This window comes from Prionailurus viverrinus, chromosome A1 (genome assembly GCF_022837055.1).
Source record: "Prionailurus viverrinus isolate Anna chromosome A1, UM_Priviv_1.0, whole genome shotgun sequence".
In the NCBI taxonomy this organism is placed as follows: Eukaryota; Metazoa; Chordata; class Mammalia; order Carnivora; family Felidae; genus Prionailurus; species Prionailurus viverrinus.
In genome coordinates, this window is record NC_062561.1 from 84421099 (window position 1) to 84441227 (window position 20129).

The 20129-nt window shown below is 36.3% G+C and overlaps 1 protein-coding gene across 1 annotated transcript; it reads left to right on the forward strand.

The window, feature by feature from the left end:
- The first annotated feature begins 6490 nt into the window (after positions 1–6490).
- Positions 6491–7420, forward strand: LOC125163835 (olfactory receptor 2T2-like). Its single transcript, XM_047856051.1, has one exon. It carries the CDS (start codon positions 6491–6493, stop codon positions 7418–7420), a length of 930 nt encoding a protein of 309 aa, XP_047712007.1.
- The last annotated feature ends 12709 nt before the right edge of the window (positions 7421–20129 follow it).

Consider the following 20129-nt stretch of genomic DNA (forward strand, 5'->3'; position numbering starts at 1 on the left):
AAACAAAATTGACAAACCTCTAGCCAGGCTTCTGAAAAAGAAAAGGGAGATGACCCAAATAGATAAAATCATGAATTAAAGTGGAATTTATTTCAACCACTCCCTCATATACACAAGCAATTATCAGGGAATACTGTGAAAAATTATATGTCAACAAACTTTATAATCTGGAAGAAATGGACAAATTCGTAAAACCCACACACTACCAAAACTCAAACAGAATGAAATAGAAAATTTGAACAGACCCATAACCAGTGAAGAAATTGAATCAGTTATCAAAAATCTCCCAACAAATAAGAGTCCAGTACCAGATGGCTTCCCTGGGGAATTCTACTAGACATTTAAGGCAGAGATAATATCTATCCTTCTCAAGCTTTTCAAAAAATAGAAAGGGAAGGAAAACTTCCAGACTAATTCTTGAAGGGAGCATTACTTTGATTCCCAAACCAGACAGAGACCCAGCAAAAAAAAAAGTGAAGTACAGGCCAATATCCTTGATGAATATGGATGGAAAAATTCTCAACAAGATACTAGTAAATTGAATTCAACAGCATATAAAAAGAATTATTCACCATAATCAAGTGAGATTCATTCCTGGGCTGCAGGGCTGGTTCAACATTCACAAATCAAACAATGTGATACATCACATTAATAAAAGGAAAGATAAGAACCATATGATCCTGTCAATTGATGTGGAAAAAGCATTTGACAAAGTACAGCATCCTTTCTTCATTAAAACCCTTGAGAAAGTCAGGATAGAAGGAATAACCTTAAACTTCATAAAAGCCATTTATGAAAAGATAATATCATTCTCAATAGAGAAAAACGTAGTGCTTTCCCTGTGAGATAAGGAACAAGACAGGGATGTCCACCCTAACCTCTGTTGTTTAACATAGTGTTGGAAGTTCTAACATCAGCAATAAGACAATGAAAGAAAATCAAGGCATGAAAATTGGCAATGATGAAGTTAAGCTTTCACTTTTTGTAGATGACATGATATTATGCATGAACAACCTGATAGACTCCACCAAAAGTCTGCTAGAACTGATAGATGAATTCAGCAAAGTCACAGGATACAAAATTAATGTACAGAAATCAGTTGTATTTTTATACACCAAAAATGAAGCAACAGAAAGACAAATAAAGAAACTGATCTCATTCACATTTGCACCAATAATCGTAAAATACCTAGGAATAAACCTAACCAAAGATGTAAAAGATCTGTATGCTGAAAACTATAGAAACCTTATGAAGGAAATTGAAGAGGATACAAAGAAATGGAAAAACATTCTGTGCTCATGGATTGGAAGAATATATATTTTTCAAATGTCAATACCACCCAAAGCAATCTACACATTCAATGCAACCCCAACCAAAATTGCACCAGCATTCTTCTTCAGTCTAGGACAAGCAATCCTAAAATTTGTATGGAATCACAAAAAACCTCGAATAGCCAAAATAATACTGAAGGAGAAAACCAAAGGTATCACAATCCCAGACTTTAGCCTCTCCTACAAAGCTGTAATCATCAAGACAGCATGGTATTGGCACAAAAACAGACACATAGACAAATGGAATAGAATAGAAACCCCAGAATTGGCCCCACAAAAGTATGGCCAACTAATCTTTGACAAAGCAAGAAAGAATATCCAATAGAAAAAAGACAGTCTATTTAACAAACGGTGCTGGGAGAACTGGACAGCAACATACAGAAGAATGAAACTAGACCAATTATCTTACACCCTTCACAAAAATAAAGTCAAAATGAATGAAGGACCTGAATGAGACAGGAAACCATCAAAACCATAGAGGAAAAAGCAGGGAAAAACCTCTCTGACCTCAGCAACAGCAATTTCTTAATTGACACATTTCCAAAGTCAAGGGAATTAAAATACAAAATGAAATATTGGGACCCCATGAAGATCAAAATCTTCTGCACTGCAAAGGAAACAATCAACAAAACTAAAAGGCAACCAATGGAATGGGAAACGATATTTACAAATGACATATTGGATAAAGGGCTAGTATCCAAAATCTATAAAGAATTCACCAAACTCCACACCCAAAAAACAAATAATCCAGTGAAGAAATGGGCAGAAGACATGAATAGACACTTCTCTAAAGAAGACATTCAGATGGCCAACAGGCACCTGAAAAGATTCTCAACGTCACTCCTCATCAGGGAAATACAAATCAAAACCACACTGAGATACCACCTCATGCCAGTCAGAGTGGCTAAAATGAACAAATCAGGAGACTATAGATGCTGGAGAGGATGTGGAGAAATGGGAACCCTCTTGCACTGTTGGTGGGAATGCAAACTGGTGCAGCCACTCTGGAAAACAGTGTGGAGGTTCCTCAAAAAATTAAAAATAGATCTACCCTATGACTCATCAATAACACTGCTAGGAATTTACCCAAGGGATACAGGAATGCCTATGCATAAGGGCACTTGTACCCCAATGTTTATAGCAGCACTTTCAACAATAGCCAAATTATGGAAAGAGCCTAAATGTCCATCAACTGATGAATGGAATCAGAAATTGTGGTTTATGTACACAATGGAATACTATGTGGCAATGAGAAAGAATGAAATATGGCCTTTTGTAGCAACGTGGATGGAACTGGAGAGTGTTATGCTAAGTGAAATAAGCCATACAGAGAAAGACAGATACCATATATTTTCACTCCTATGTGGATCCTGAGAAACTTAATAGAAGACCATGGGGGAGGGGAAGAAAAAAAATAAAAGGTTAGAGAGGGAGGAAGCCAGAACTTAAGAGACTCTTAAAAACTGAGAACAAACTGAGGGTTGATGGGGGGTGGGAGGGAGAGGAGGGTGGGTGATGGGCATTGAGAAGGGCACCTGTTGGAATGAGCACTGGGTGTTGTAGGGAAACCAATTTGACAATACATTTCATATTAAAAAATATAAAAATAAAAAGTTGGACACAAGAAAAAAAAGTTTCCCTCAAAAAAAAAAAGTTTTTCCTCCCCCATTGACTTAAAAGTCATCCAAATAGTTTGCTCTCATATTTTCAGTATGGAATTTCTTTGATGTTTCTATTTCCGTAGAGATAATCAAAACCCAACAGGATCATTTTTCAAGAAAAACCATAGAATACTGGGCAGTAATGATCTTTCATAAGAGTCATCTTAGAGCCCTGCACTTATTCTGAGCTTACAATTAATTAAAGTCTGGAGACAAATTCCCATGAGACACTTTTCATGTCTTCCCCATTTTGAGGTACACAAAAGATACAGAACTTGATGAAAAACAGAAGATGATATTGACTTCTCACATGCTGATCTCAGACCTATACCAGGTGTGTAGCAGAAATGTAATTAGTCCTCTTTCAGGGAGTTTGAAATTTCAGAAATTTCAGTCAAGACAGGTATCGACTAATTTAATGTAAAAGAGCGACAGGGCACAAGGAAATGACAGCAGTTACTGGAAGTACACCAGGCAGCAGTAACTATGGGGCTGAAGGCAGGGGTAGGAGAATGTTTTTGCCTATTAATAAAATAATTTCCTTCTAGGCAGGTAGTTAACTCTGTTTTTCTACCCAGCATCCATACCAAAGGACCTTTGTAAAGCAAAAGCAGATACATTTGGATTACATGAAAATGGAATCTGCTTCTCACAGTGAGTCCTTAAATGAAAAATTCAGTGTCTTCAGGGAGGGAGGATCTGTAGGGAAAGGTCTCTGTCTCATTTTGTTCAGCCACTGCCTGACAAAAGACACAGTAAGAGCACATTTCACCATTTTTGTCTTCCCCAGTTGCTCAAGATTGCACATAGGGTCCTTACAAGCAGTCAATAGGTTAATGTATGCAAACTACTCTGGAATTTATTGTCTTCCATAAGTGTGAACTACTGTTCTTATAAGGGTCATCAGTGCTAGTATGTCCTCCAATATACTGCCATCGGTGTTAGTATGTCCTCCAATATACTCCATGTACTCCAGCAGCACATATTTTGCAATTACTGCGACTTAGCTTGTGAGGAGCACTGTAGAGTTTAAGGATATTTATAAGGACAGGATGAGTTACAGATGAGAGCAATCTGCTCACATCTCTCTAATAGGATCTGTGTTTTGCCATTCATACAAATATCTTTTTAGAGTGCTGCTTTGATTGTTAATCACTTAGTTTCAAATCTTATGTGATGGAGAAAGTTAAGACTTTCTAGAAATTGAAAGGAAATGTGACTTTCCTTAGAATAAAAGAATGACATTACTTTAAGATAAACAAAAATAAACTTGTTTTTCTTTATTTCTTGAGTAAATCATGGTAAATCTATTGACCACTTGAAGACAAAACATATATTTTGACAAAAAAATATTTTTCAAAAATTTTTATAATATACTGCTTGTGCATTATTTAGTCAGAGTCTGTATCTAGCTAAATGTATAGTTTATTGTTGAATCATTGTTTCAGTGTAATAAAGTGTGTGCTCAATGATTTTTATCGATACATATTGTCTAATTATAATTTTGAAGAAGGCAAGTGCTGCCCTTATAAATCAGGTAAGTTAACGTTTCCTTTAGCATTTGAAATAATTACATCCTAGAGGTATTCATTCATTTCCAAGTCACAAAGATATTGATAGAACTAAGGTCTTCCTAACAAAATCACAAAAATCACTTTTACTCCACATTCCTAAATCTAAGATAATGTAATCATATGTGATTAATATAAAACATTACAATATTTTCAATATACAATATATCATAGACCTAATTTGCTAATGTGCAAAATTATTAATATACACTTAAAAGAGGCTTGCATGTAAGCACATAGACTTACAAAACTAGTCATCAGTTAGATGCCAGGCAAAATGCCTGATGTTTTATCATTCCTAAAGCAAGATATTTTACAGTGTTTGTATCTATTTCCCATTCCCAGTCTATATTTATTTGAATACACTATAGTTAATAACACTGTTATACTGTAAACATAATGTCATATTTTACACATAATTATGTGGGACCATGAGACATTATTTTCAAAGATATTCTCCCATTATTTCACTTCCCAATGAACTAAGCTCTGTAGGGAAAGGCTTTATGTCAAAAAACACAGGAAACTAGAGAAACATCATGAAGGATAGTGCCCAGGAAGAGGAGACCAGGATCTTGAGGTGCACAGAGTGGTAACTTAAGAAAACAAATTTCAGGGGCGCCTGGGTGGCTCACTTGGTTGGGTGTCTGACTTGGGCTCAGGTCATGATCTCACGCTTTGTGGTTCCAGCCCCGTGTTGGGCTCTGTGCTCACAGCTCAAAGCCTGGAGCCTGCTTCAGATTCTATGTCTCCTTCTAGCTCTCTGCCCCTCCCCCACTTACTTTCTGTCTCTCTGTCTCTCAAGAATGAATAAATGTAAAAATAAATAAATAAATAAATAAAAATGTCCCCAAGACCAAAGTTCTGCCACAAGCTTATTATGACCCAATCTTGAATGACACTATTCTATTTCCATTGAGAGATGAACATTATACAATGATTTTTTTTCATTATCTCAAATCATGAAAGGCATAATAATGTAGGATTTGATATAAAATAGAAGATTTCATGTATATTATTGATAATAAAAGCAAAAATTCTCATTATGATTGCTTCACAAAGAGGAAACATTGCATGTGGACCATCAGGGTTTACAAAGGAAATCAACTCATTGATCCAGGAATTGAATATGTATGAGACCTTTCTCATCAAGCAAAAGAGGATATTTCTTCATTTGTCATTAGTGTCACCGTCACTTTTACAAAGACGGGAAATTAAAATTTATTTGCATGACTTTAGTCAACACCTTAAAAGTATTCTGAAGAAATTTTTATTCTATGGGAAATGAACAATAACTGAAAGATTAACCAAGAGATATGATTGCTGTCTTTTAGGCTGTTCATTGACAAAGGAAATTATTCAAGTGAAAAAATAAGTTTAAAATGAAGGTAAGACATGAGAATTAAAAAGAAAACTGAAAACGTAAGAATTAAGGAAGTTAATATGTAAAATAGAATAAACAGTCTATATCATTTTGGTGGAGATTCAAATTTCTTTAGAAAATCTGTGAAATGGCCCCAAGGGACACTTGAGATCCTTTGGGGTGGAGGTGAGCAGAACAGTACAGTCAGGAAAGCAATATGAAAAACACAAGAATGTCAACAGATTGGAGTACATTAAAAAGCTAAATATATGGGAAACATAATGGTCAGGTTGGTAATTATTACCAAAGGGACTAAATATTCACCTGGCCAAGTCAAACCAACCAAATTAGAATATAACATTGCTAATTTCTAAGTAGAAAATTTTCAATTTGATGGAGTTTTCTTTTCAATTTCTTTTTATGAGAATGTACTGTTTTAAAGTCCTAGCTGTAAGTGTACAGAGAAGTGAATGTTGACTGACAGATTATTTTAACAAACCACCACATCCTTTGTTATATAACTTTTCCAATTTTTCAGTTTGAATAAACCATTTAAATTAAAACATGGAGCAGAAGAATGAAAACTCAACTGATTTTATCCTCCTGGGACTCTTTCCCTGGTTCAGTTATCCCTACCTCCTCATCCTCCTCCTCCTTTTTATTTACAGTATTGTCTTTACTGGAAACTCCATACTAATCCTCCTCATCTGGCTGGACTCCTGCCTCCACACCCCCATGTACTTCCTGCTCAGTCAGCTGTCCCTCATTGACTTGGCTTACATCTCCAGCACAGTCCCCAAGGTGGTTACCAACTATTTCACAGAGAGGAAGAACATTTCCTATTTCGCCTGTGCCACTCAGCTCTTTTTCTTCCTCACCCTTGGTCTTGCTGAGTGCATCTTGCTGACCCTAATGGCCTATGACCGCTGTGTGGCTGTGTGTAACCCCCTGAGATACACAATTCTCATGAATCCCAAGGTCTGTAAGCAGATGGCTGCAGCAGCCTGGATTGGAGGGTCCCTTGCAGCCCTTATACACACCATCTACCCAATGAATTTCCCTATCTGTGGTTCCAGGGAAATTAATCATTACTTTTGTGAGATGCCTGCCATCCTGAGGTTGTCTTGTGTGGATATATCAGTCTATGAAATGGTAAAATTTGTATCAACAATTGTGTTTCTCCTCGTCCCATTTTTTCTTATTCTGGTCTCCTACACTCTCATCTTCCTCACTGTTCTGAAGATGAATTCTTGGAAAGGAAGTAACAAAGCACTTTCCACCTGCTTCTCCCACCTGACAGTAGTGAGTCTCTACTTTGGTCAAGCCATCTTCATTTACATGACACCCAGTTCTTCTCACACACCTGAACAAGATCAGATTGCAGCTGTACTTGGCACCATAGTGACCCCCATGCTAAATCCCCTCATCTACAGCTTAAGGAACAAAGAAGTGGTGGGGGCCCTGAGGAAGTGCATGGGAAGATGTGGCAATTGAGAAAATGCTATGTTTCCACAATGTCACTGTAAGAAAAGTTTCATACTCAATATTAAAAGTAGCTATTATCATTGGATTGTCATACTGGAAATGTAACATAATAAGGGATCAAAAAAGTATTAGGACTCAGGCATATTGTTATTTGTTTGTTGGTATAAAGTTGTTTCTAGTTCCATAGTCAAGGCTTTCTTAGAGTACAAACTTAATGTGTTATTTATGATTAACCTTTTGAGAAATTACGTGGGTTTTGACAATAACATCTGTGCAGAGATAATCTTTATCTTCTTGAGCAGCTTCAGTGTATCAGGACATGGTCTAAAACCAACTGTCATCCTAGAAATAACTCGTTGATTGATGTTTCTTATTTAAAAACCATCATCTCTGTGTTTTCTTTCATTCATATATTCACTCTTAATGCTATTGACCAAATCTCCACTCTTCAAAAGATCAAGATCACTTTTTCCATAAAATCTTTGTACATGAAATTTTCATTCAGCAATCTCGTATTGGTAATAATATATTATTTCATATTTTATTGCATATAATTTATGCAAGTTGCATTATTTTGCTTTCTAAATTAAAGAATATATATATATATATCCATATGAGAATAGAAACAATGAGGTACATTCAGGAAATTTTTGCTGGATTTTATGTGAATTATTTTTTTTTAATTTTTCCTATTATTTTCACATTTTTTAATTTTTTGTTGGTATGTTAACATTAATAATTTTCAAGCTAATAGAATAGGTTAACTTTATAGCTTTATAATCCTATTCAGTGTACCTTCTTTTTGTAATTCTTTTTTTTCAATATATGAAATTTATTGTCAAATTGGTTTCCAGACAACACCCAGTGCTCATCCTAAAAGGTGCCCTCCTCAATACCTATCACCCACATTCCCCTCCCTCCCATCCCCAATCAACCTTCAGTTTGTTCTCAGTTTTTAAGAGTCTCTTACGCTTTGGCTCTCTCCCACTCTAACCTCTTTTTTTTTCCCCCTTCCCCTTCCCCATGGGCTTCTGTTAAGTTTCTCAGAATCCACATAACAGTGAAAACATATGGTATCTGTCTTTCTCTGTATGGCTTATTTCACTTAGCATCACACTCTCTAGTTCCATCCACGTTGCTACAAAGGGTAATATTACATTCTTTCTCATTGCCACATAGTACTCCATTGTGTATATAAACCACAATTTCTTTATCCATTCATCAGTTGATGGACATTTAGGCTCTTTACATAATTTGGCTATTGTTGAAAGTGCTGCTATAAACATTGGGGTACAAGTGCCCCTATGCATCAGTACTCCTGTATCCCTTGGATAAATTCCTAGCAGTGCTATTGCTGGCTCATAGGGTAGGTCTATTTTTAATTTTCTGAGGAACCTCCACACTGTTTTCCAGAGTGGCTGCACCAGTTTGCATTCCCACCAACGGTGCAAGAGGGTTCCCATTTCTCCACATCCTTGCCAGCATCTATCATCTCCTGATTTGTTCATTTTGGCCTCTCTGACTGGCGTGAGGTGACATCTCAGTGTGGTTTTGATTTGTATTTCCCTGATAAGGAGCGAAGTTGAGCATCTTTTCTTGCGCCTGTTGGCCATCCGGATGTCTTCTTTAGAGAAGTGTCTATTCATGTTTTCTGCCCATATTTTCACTGGGTTATTTGTTTTTCGGGTGTGGAGTTTGGTGAGCTCTTTATAGATTTTGGATACTAGCCCTTTGTCTGATATGTCATTTGCAAATATCTTTTCCCATTCCGTTGGTTCCCTTTTAGTTTTGTTGGTTGTTTCCTTTGCTGTGCAGAAGCTTTTTATCTTCATAAGGTCCCAGTAATTCATTTTTGCTTTTAATTCCCTTGCCTTTGGGGATGTGTCGAGTAAGAGATTGCTATGGCTGAGGTCAGAGAGGTCTTTTCCTGCTTTCTCCTCTAGGGTTTTGATGGTTTCCTGTCTCACATTTAGGTCCTTTATCCATTTTGAGTTTATTTTTGTGAATGGTGTGAGAAAGTGGTCTAGTTTCATTCTTCTGCATGTTGCTGTCCAGTTCTCCCAGCACCATTTGTTAAAGAGACTGTCTTTTTTCCATTGGATGTTCTTTCCTGCTTTGTCAAAGATGAGTTGGCCATACTTTTGTGGGTCTAGTTCTGGGGTTTCTATTCTATTACATTGGTCTATGTGTCTGTTTTTGTGCCACTACCATGCTGTCTTGATGATTACAGCTTTGTAGTAGAGGCTAAAGTCTGGGATTGTGATGCCTCCTGCTTTGGTCTTCTTCTTCAAAATTATTTGGCTATTCAGGGCCTTTTGTGGTTCCATATGAATTTTAGGATTGCTTGTTCTAGTTTCGAGAAGAATGCTGGTGCAATTTTGATTGGGATTGCATTGAATGTGTAGATACCTTTGGGTAGTATTGACATTTTGACAATATTTATTCTTCCAATCCATGAGCAGGGAATGTCTTTCCATTTCTTTGCATCTTCTTCAATTTCCTTCATAAGCTTTCTATAGTTTTCAGCATACAGATCTTTTACACCTTTGGTTAGATTTATTCCGAGGTATTTTATGCTTCTTGGTGCAATTGTGAATGGGATCAGTTTCTTTATTTGTCTTTCTGTTGCTTCATTGTTAGTGTATAAGAATGCAACTGATTTCTGTACATTGATTTTGTGTCCTGCAACTTTGCTGAATTCATGCATCAGTTCTAGCGGACTTTTGGTGGAGTCTATTGGATTTTCCATGTATCATATCATGTCATCTGCAAAAAGTGAAAGCTTGACCTCATCTTTGCCAATTTTGATGCCTTTGATTTCCTTTTTTTGTCTGATTGCTAATGCTAGCACTTCCAACACTATGTTAAACAACAGCGGTGAGAGTGGACATCCCTGTCTTGTTCCTGATCTCAGGGAGAAAGCTCTCAGTTTTTCCCCATTGAGGATGATGTTAGCTGTGGGCTTTTCATAAATGGCTTTTATGATCTTTAAGTATGTTCCTTCTATCCCGACTTTCTCAAGGGTTTTTATTAAGAAAGGGTGGTGGATTTTGTCAAAGGCCTTTTCTGCATTGATTGACAGGATCATATGGTTCTTATCTTTTCTTTTATTAATTTGATGTATCACATTGATTGCTTTGCGAATGTTGAACCAGCCCTGTATCCCAGGAATGAATCCCACTTGGTCATGTTGAATAATTCTTTTCATATGCTGTTGAATTCGATTTGCTAGTATCTTATTGAGAATTTTTGCATCCATATTCATCAGGGATATTGGCCTGTAGTTCTCTTTTTTTACTGGGTCTCTGTTTGGTTTAGGAATCAAAGTAATACTGGCTTCATAGAATGAGTCTGGAAGTTTTCCTTCCCTTTCTATTTCTTGGAATAGCTTGAGAAGGATAGGTATTATGTCTGCTTTAAACGTCTGGTAGAACTCCCCTGGGAAGCCATCTGGTCCTGGACTCTTATTTGTTGGGAGATTTTTGATAACCGATTCAATTTCTTTGCTGGTTATGGGTCTGTTCAAGCTTTCTATTTCCTCCTGATTGAGTTTTGGAAGAGTGTGGGTGTTCAGGAATTTGTCCATTTCTTCCAGGTTGTCCAATTTTTTGGCATATAATTTTTCATAGTATTCCCTGATAATTGTTTGTATCTCTGAGGGATTGGTTGTAATAATTCCATTTTCATTCACGATTTTATCTATTTGGGTCCTCTCCCTTTTCTTTTTGAGAAGCCTGGCTAGAGGTTTATCAATTTTGTTTATTTTTTCAAAAAAACCAACTCTTGGTTTCATTGATCTGCTCTACAGATTTTTAGATTCTATATTGTTTATTTCTGCTCTCATCTTTATTATTTCTCTTCTTCTGTTGGGTTTAGGCTGTCTTTGCTGTTCTGCTTCTATTTCCTTTAGGTGTGCTGTTAGATTTTGTATTTGGGATTTTTCTCGTTTCTTCTTTTTTAAAATTTTTTTTTCAACGTTTATTTATTTTTGGGACAGAGAGAGACACAGCATGAACGGGGGAGGGGCAGAGAGAGAGGGAGACACAGAATCGGAAACAGGCTCCAGTCTCTGAGCCATCAGCCCAGAGCCCGACGCGGGCCTCGAACTCCCGGACCGCGAGATGGTGACCTGGCTGAAGTCGGACGCTCAACCGACTGCGCCACCCAGGCGCCCCGGGATTTTTCTTGTTTCTTGAGATAGGCCTGGATTGCAATGTATTTTCCTCTCAGGACTGCCTTCGCTGCATCCCAAAGCATTTGGATTGTTGTATTTTCATTTTCGTTTGTTTCCATATATTTTTTTGATTTCTTCTCTAATTGCCTGGTTGACCCACTCATTATTTAGTAGGGTTTTCTTTAACCTCCATGCTTTTGGAGGTTTTCCAGACTTTTTCCTGTGGTTGATTTCAAGCTTCATAGCATTGTGGTCTGAAAGTATGCATGGTATAATTTCAATTCTTGTATACTTATGAAGGGCTGTTTTGTGACCCAGTATATGATCTATCTTGGAGAATGTTCCATGTGCACTCGAGAAGAAAGTGTATTCTGTTGCTTTGGGATGCAGAGTTCTAAATAGATCTGTCAAGTCCATCTGATCCAATGTCTCATTCAGGGCCCTTGTTTCTTTATTGACCGTGTGTCTAGATGATCTATCTATTTCTGTAAGTGGGGTGTTAAAGTCCCCTGCAATTACCACATTCTTATCAATAAGGTTGCTTATCTTTATGAGTAATTGTTTTATATATTTGGGGGCTCCGGTATTCGGCACATAGACATTTATACTTGTTAGCTCTTCCTGATGGATAGACCCTGTAATTATTATATAATGCCCTTCTTCATCTCTTGTTACAGCCTTTAATTTAAAGTCTAGTTTGTCTGATATAAGTATGGCTACTCCAGCTTTCTTTTGGCTTCCAGTAGCATGATAAAGAGTTCCCCATCCCTTCACTCTCAATCTAAAGGTGTCCTCAGGTCTAAAATGAGTCTCTTGTAGACAGCAAATAGATGGGTCTTGTTTTTTTATCCATTCTGATACCCTATGTCTTTTTGTTGGTGCATTTAGTCCATTTACATTCAGTGTTATAGAAAGATACGGGTTTAGAGTCATTGCGATGTCTGCATGTTTTATGCTTGTAGCGATGTCTCTGGGACTTTGTCTTACAGGATCCCCCTTAGGATCTCTTGTAGGGCTGGTTTAGTGGTGGCGAATTCCTTCAGTTTTTGTTGTTTGGGAAGACCTTTATCTCTCCTTCTATTCTAAATGACAGACTTGCGGGATAAAGGATTCTTGCCTGCATATTTTTTCTGTTCCTCACATTGAAGATATCCTGCCATGCCTTTCTGGCCTGCCAAGTTTCAAAAGAGAGATCATTCACGAGTCTTATAGGTCTCCATTTATATGTTAGGGCACGTTTATCCCTTGCTGCTTTCAGAATTTTCTCTTTTTCCTTGTATTTTGCCAGTTTCACTATGATATATCGTGCAGAAGATCAATTCAAGTTACGTCTGAAGGGAGTTCTCTGTGCTTCTTGGATTTCAATGCCTGTTTCCTTCCCCAGTTCAGGGAAGTCTCAGCTATTATTTCTTCAAGTACCCCTTAAACAACTTTCCCTCTCTCTTCCCCCTCTGGGATACCAATTATTCGTATATTATTTCTTTTCAGTGTATCACTTAGTTCTCTAATTTTCCCCCCATACTCCTGGATTTTTTTTATCTCTCTTTTTCTCAGCTTCCTCTTTTTCCATAATTTTATCTTCTAGTTCGCCTATTCTCTCCTCTGCCTCTTCATTCCGAGTCGTGGTCATTTCCATTTTATTTTGCCTGTGATTTAAAGCGTTTTTCAGCTTCTCCTGACTGTTCCTGAGTCCCTTGATCTCTGTAGCAAGAGAGTCTATGCTGTCCTCTATACTGTTTTCAAGCCCAGCAATTAAATTTATGACTATTATTCTAAATTCACTTTCTGTTATACTTTTAAATCCTTTTTGATCAGCTCATTAGCTGTTGTTATTTCCTGGAGATTCTTTTGAGGGGAATTCTTCCGTTTGGTCATTTTGGATGGTCCCTGGAGTTGTGAGGACCTGCAGGGCACTTCCCCTATGCTGTGATGTATAACTGGAGTTGGTGGTCAGGGCCACAGTCAGACCTGGTTTTGCCCCCAGGCCACCCATGGGGCCACAGTCAGACTGGTGTTTGCCTTCTCTTCCCCTCCACTAGTGGCGGGATTCACTGTGGGGTGGCGTGGCCCATCTGGGCTACTTGCACACTGCCAGGCTTGTGGTGCTGGGGATCTGGCGTATTAGCTGGGTGGGTAGGCAAGGTGCACGGGAGCAGGAGGGGTAGGCTTAGCTTGCTTCTCCCTAGGTGATCCACTTCAGGGGGGCCCTGTGACAGCGGGAGGGGGTCAGACCTGCTGCGGGAGGGGTGACTCCACAGAAGCACAGCATTGGGTGTTTGTGCAGAGCAAGCAAGTTCCCTGGCAGGAACTGGTTCCCTTTGGGATTTTGGCTGGGGGATGGGCGAAGGAGATGGCGCTGGCAAGCACCTTTGTTCCCCGCCAAATTGAGCTCTGTCATCCTGGGGTCAGCAACTCTCCTTCCCTTTGTCCTCCAGCCTTCCCGCTTTCTGAGCAGAGCTGTTAACTTATGACGTCCCAGATGCTAAGTCCCGCTTGCTGTTGGAACACACTCCGTCTGGCCCCTTTGCTTTTGCAAGCCAGACTCAGGGGCTCTGCTTGTCTGGCAGGCCACCCCTCCACCCTGGCTCCCTCCAGGCAGTCCCTGGAGTGCGCACCGCCTCATGACCCTTCCTACCCTCTTCCGTGGGCCTCTCATCTGCGCTTGGCTCTGGAGACTCCCTTCTGCTAATCCTCTGGCGGCTTTCTGGGTTATTTAGGCAGGTGTAGGTGGAATCTAAGTGATCAGCAGGACACGGGGTGAGCCCAGCGTCCTCCTATGCCGCCATCTTCTGAGGATCCCTTAATTCTTTTTTAAAATTTATGTATTTATTTTTGAGAGAGAGAGTGTGTGAAAATCAGCTTATCAAATATAAATAACATTATGCTTGATATATAATTTTTCAAAAAATAAACAATAAGAGAGAAATGAAAAGCAAAAGATCCCTGCTTATCTCATTCCTTCCCTATTCCCAGAATTCATCAGATTCTGCGATTCACATACATCATGACTAAAGTTGTGTATATGTTGCAAAAATGATGTTTGATGACAAATAAATAGTCCAGATTATATGCACAAGGTGAGGTGAGCTTCACTGTGTTAATAGTTTAATTTTAACTGCTTTAAACTAACAGACAGTTTTGGACAATAAATTATGTATATATATTTTTTAACGTTTTTTTATTTTTGAGACAGAGAGAGACAGAACATGAACTCAGGAGGGACAGAGAGAGAAGGAGACACAGAATCTGAAACAGGCTCCAGGCTCTGAGCTGTCAGCACAGATTGATTGATGTTTCTTATTTAAAAACCATCATCTCTGTGTTTTCTTTCATTCATATATTCACTCTTAATGCTATTGACCACATCTCCACTCTTCAAAAGCCCCCCCGATGTGGGGCTCAAACTCATGGACGGCAAGATCATGACCTGAGCCAAAGTTGGACGCTTAACCGACTGAGCCACCCAGGCACCTCTAAATTATATTTTTAAAAAGTAACAGATGATACACTTACAAATAATTCCAAAAATTTTAATTTAATATTCAAAAATATCAAGTTAGAAATTTATGGTGTTAATACTCTTTTACACTGAGTCCTAATAAACCTGAAAGCAACATATTCTCTCCAGCCCATAGAAAACACTTCATAGAAATCTACATATTACCTTAAAAAAAGCCAAAGAACTTTTAATTTCTGATATTGTAGTTTACAGATTTTGGATATCTATTTAATTGCTATTTATAAAATCTCATATTCTGATAAAATTCTCCTTCATTTTGTCTTTTTTTCTATTTCTGTACATAAACATATTAAATGTTAGAATATTTTTAAGCTCTTATTTTCTTACTCCAGTAACTAGGTCACCTATAATTTTTTTCAAAGGTCTTTTTTTCTTTTGTTTTCAATTATATCTCACTCAGCATATGTAGAAATTTATGATTGAATGATTGACACTTTGTATCAATATATAGAGGACCATGTACATAAATAGGTAAAGAAAATACTAACAGACAAAAAGAAAGAAATTGATAGTAATATAGTAATAGTAAGGGACAATAACACCCCACATCAATGAATAGATCATCCAGATAGAAAATTAAGGAAACAGTGCCTTTCAATTACACACTAGACAAGTTGGAACAAACAAATATATAGAGAACATTGCCCTCACAAACAACAGAATGCACAATTTAATTTTATTTTGTTTTAATTCCATATAGATAATATACAGTGTTATATTAGTTTCAGGTGTAAAATATAGTGATTCAAGAATTCTATGGTACTCAGTGCTCATCAATATAAATACACTCTTTTTTTCCAATCTTTTATTTAAGTTCCTGTTAGTTAACATAACAGTGTAATATTAGTTTCAGGAGTATAATATGGTGATTAAATATTTCTGTACAACACCCAGTGTTCATAACAAGTGTACTCCTTACTCCCTATCACCTATTTAACACATCCACCCACTCACCTCCCTTCTGGGAGCCATCAGTTTGTTCTCTATACTTAAGATTCTCTTTCTTGGCTTGCCTCTGTCATCATTTTCCCATTGGCTCATTTGTTTTGTTTCTTAAATTGCATATTGAGTGAAATAGCCTGATACTTGTCTTTCTCTGACTGACTTATATTGCTTAGAATAATACTCTCTAGCTCCTTCTGTGTCATTGTGAATGGCAAGATTTTGTTCTTTTTTAAGGTTGAGTTGTATTTCACTTCTTCATTATCTATTCATCAATTGATGCTCACTTGAACTGTTTCCATAATTTTTCTGTTGTAGAAAAGGCTGCTATAAGCATGTATCCCTTGGAATTAGTACTTTGTATTCTATGGGTAAATACTTAGTAGTGCAATTGCTTGATCATGGAGTAGTTCTATTTTTAACCTTTAGAAGAACCTCCACACAGTTTTCCATACTGGCTGCAACACTTTGCATTCCCACCAACAGTGAAAGAGTATTCCCTTTCTCTACATTGTCATTAACACTTGTTTTTTCCTATGTTGTTTATTTTAGCCACTCTGATAGATATGAGGTGAAATGATGTAGTTTTGACTTGTATTTTCCCCATGACCGGTGACGTTGAGCATCTTCAGTGTCTGTTGGCCATCTGAATGTCTTCTTTGGAAATATGTCTATTCATGACTTCTGCCCATTTTTAATTGGATTATTCATTTTTATGTATTAAATTTTGTAAGTTTTTAAATATATTTTGGATACTAACATTTTATCATATATGTTATTTGAAAATATCTTCTCTCATTTCACAGGTTGCCTTTTAGTTCTGTTGACTGTTTCTTTTGCTGTAAACAAGCTTTTTATTTTGTGGATGTACAAGTAGTTTATTTTTGCTATTGTTTCCCTTGCCTCAGGAGACATATCGAGAAAGACATTGCTACAGCCAATGTCAAAGAATTTACAGCCTGTATTATTCTCTAATATTTTTATGGTTTCAGGACTTACATTTAAGTCTGTAATCTATTTTGAATTTATTCTTGCGTATGGTGTAAGAAAATGGTCCAGTTACACTTTTTTGCATGTTCTGTCCAGTTTTTACCATCACCACTTGTTGAAGAGACTGTCTTTTTACCTTCAGATATTCTTTTCTGCTTTTTCAAAGATTCATTGACCATATAATTATGGGTTCATTTTTGGGTTGTCTATTCTGTTTCATTGATCAACATGTCTATTTGTGTGCCAGTGCCATACTGTTCTGTTGACTATAGCTTTGCAATATGACTTGAAGTTCAGAATTGTAATGCCTCCAGTTTTTCTTTTCTTATTCAAGATTGCTTTGGCTATTTATAGTCTTTTGTAGTTTCATACAAATTTAGAGTAGTTTCTTCTAGGTTTGTGAAAAATGATGCTGGTATTTTGGTAAGGATTGCATTAAGTGTGTAGATTCCTTAGGGTAATATTTTAACATTTGGGTATCATTTTAACAATATTTGTTCATCCAATCCATGAGTATGAAACGTCCTTCCATTTCTTCGTGTCATCTTCAGTATCTTTCATCAGTGTTTTTATAGTTTTCAGGGTACATGTCTTTCATCTCTTGAGTGGATTAATTTTTTTAAGATTGCATTTTTAAGTGATCTCACCCAAAAAGTAGCACAAAACTCACAACCCTAAGATCAAAAGTTGTATGCTGTACCAACTGAACCAGCCAGGTTCCCTGGTTAGGTTTATTACTAGGTTATCTTATTATTTTTGGTGTGATTGTAAGTGGAATAGTTTTCTTAATTTCTCTTTTTGCTGCTTCATTATTGGAGTATAAAATGCAACAGATTTCTGTATTCTGATTTTGTATTCTATAATTGTACTGAATTTGTGTATCAGTTCTGGCAATTACTTGGTGGAGACTTCGAGTTTTCTATGTAGAGCATCATGTCATCTGCAGGTAGTCAAAGTTTGACTTCTTCCTTGTCAAGTTGGATGCCTTTTTTTTTCTTTTTGTTGTCTTATTGCTGTGGCTAAGGATTTTGAGAACTGCGTTAAAATTAAAGTGGTGACAGTGGACATCCCTGTCTTCTTCCTGAACACAGAGGAAAAGCTTTCAGTTGTTCTCCATTGAGGATGATATTAACTGAGTGTGTTTTATATATGACATTTATTATATTTAGGTATGCTCCCTCTAAACCTACTTTTGAAGGTTTATTTTTTGTTTTGTTTTGTTTTTTTATTTTATTTTGTTTTTTATCATGGATGGATGTTTTACTTTGTCAAATGCTTCATTTTCATCTATTGAAAGGATCATATGGTTATCCTTTTTTTATTAATGTGTGAAAAAGTATTTGCAAATGGCATATTTGATATAATGTTAGTATCCAAAATATATAAAGAACTTATAAAACTCAACATCCAAAAAATGAATAATCCATTTAAAAATGGACAGAAGACATGAAAGTCATTTTTCCAAAGAATATATACAGATGGCCAATGGACATATGAAAGGATGCAAAACATCACTGATCATCAGAGAAATGCAAATAAAAACTACAATCTTGTATCACCTTACATTTTTCAGAATGGCTAAAATCAACAACACAAGAAACAACAGTTTTTGGTGAGGATGTGGGGAAAGGGGAACTCTCTTGCACTGTTGGTTGAAATGCAAAGTGGTGAAGCCACTATGGAAAATGGTATGAAGTTTCCTCAAAGGGTTAAAGATAGAAGTACCCTACAATCCAGCAATTGCACTCCTAGGTATTTACCCATTGAATATAAAGTACTAATTCGAAGGGATACATGCACCCCAATGTTTACAGCAGCATTATTTATAATAGCCATGTTATGGAAACACCCCAAGTGTCTATCAATTTCTGAATGTATATATATATATATACACACATACACATATATATATATTCAGTAATACATATATATTCAGTAATATATTCGGTTATATATATAATGTATATGTGTATATATATATATATATATATACATTATATATATACGGTAATAAAAATATATTCCAGTCATTAAAAAAATGAAATCTTGTACTTTGCAATGACATGGATAGAGCTAGAGAATATTATGATAAGCAAAAAAAGTCAGTCAGAGAAAATCAAATATCATATGATTTCACTCACATGTGGAATTTAGGAAAGAAAACAAATGAGACAAGAGAAATAAGAGAGGCAAACCAAGAAATAGAGACTCTATAAGAACGAATGCTGAATACCAGAAGGGAGATTAGTGAGCAGATGGGTTACATAGGTGATGGGAAGGTGCACGCTTGTTGTGATGAGCACCAGGTTTTATATGGAAGTATTGAATCACTATATTGCACACTTGAAACTAATATTACACTGTATGTTAACTAACTGGAATTTAAATATAAATTAATTTAAATAAAAATTTGAAAAAAATGTTACAGAAAAGAAAAACTTATAAGAGAGACAATTCTGTATCTGCATCTACTGTATTGCTTAAGACCACAATTTAAGCTGATATGAAAAGTAAACTGAAAGGCAGCTTTGAATAGATGTTAAGATAATAAAGGCATCTTCAAAATGAATTTAACTCTTCTGTTTGCTATACATTTTTTTGTAATTTACATTTTTTTTTAAAAAAGGGGATATTTTAGTAAATGTTTATTAAGGCAGTAAAACCCTTAAGGTTTATAATTACTACTTAGACATAATGAAAGATGTTTTGTGGAAAATATTTGCTCAAAATATGTCTTTTATGCATAAATGTACACATCACTATTTCCTCTTCCTGTTTATACTTTCCAAAAAACTATAAAAAATCAGAGTATCTTTAATTTAAAATTTTCATTATGATCTATTATTTTCCTTTTGTGAAAGTATTACAAAATATTATAAAGAAATTATATGGTTCATTTTTTACAATTTTAAACTATGTGTAAATCAGGTCTTTGTTTATACTTTGGTATTTGCAAGCAGGAAAATGCAAATTTAAGAAAAAATGAATCAACAGTTCATTCCCATTATTGGTTAGAATATGGGGAAATAAATCCTATGCCGCAAGTAGGAGTGGAAATTGGTAATGCAATTTAGAAAGCAATTTAACAATAG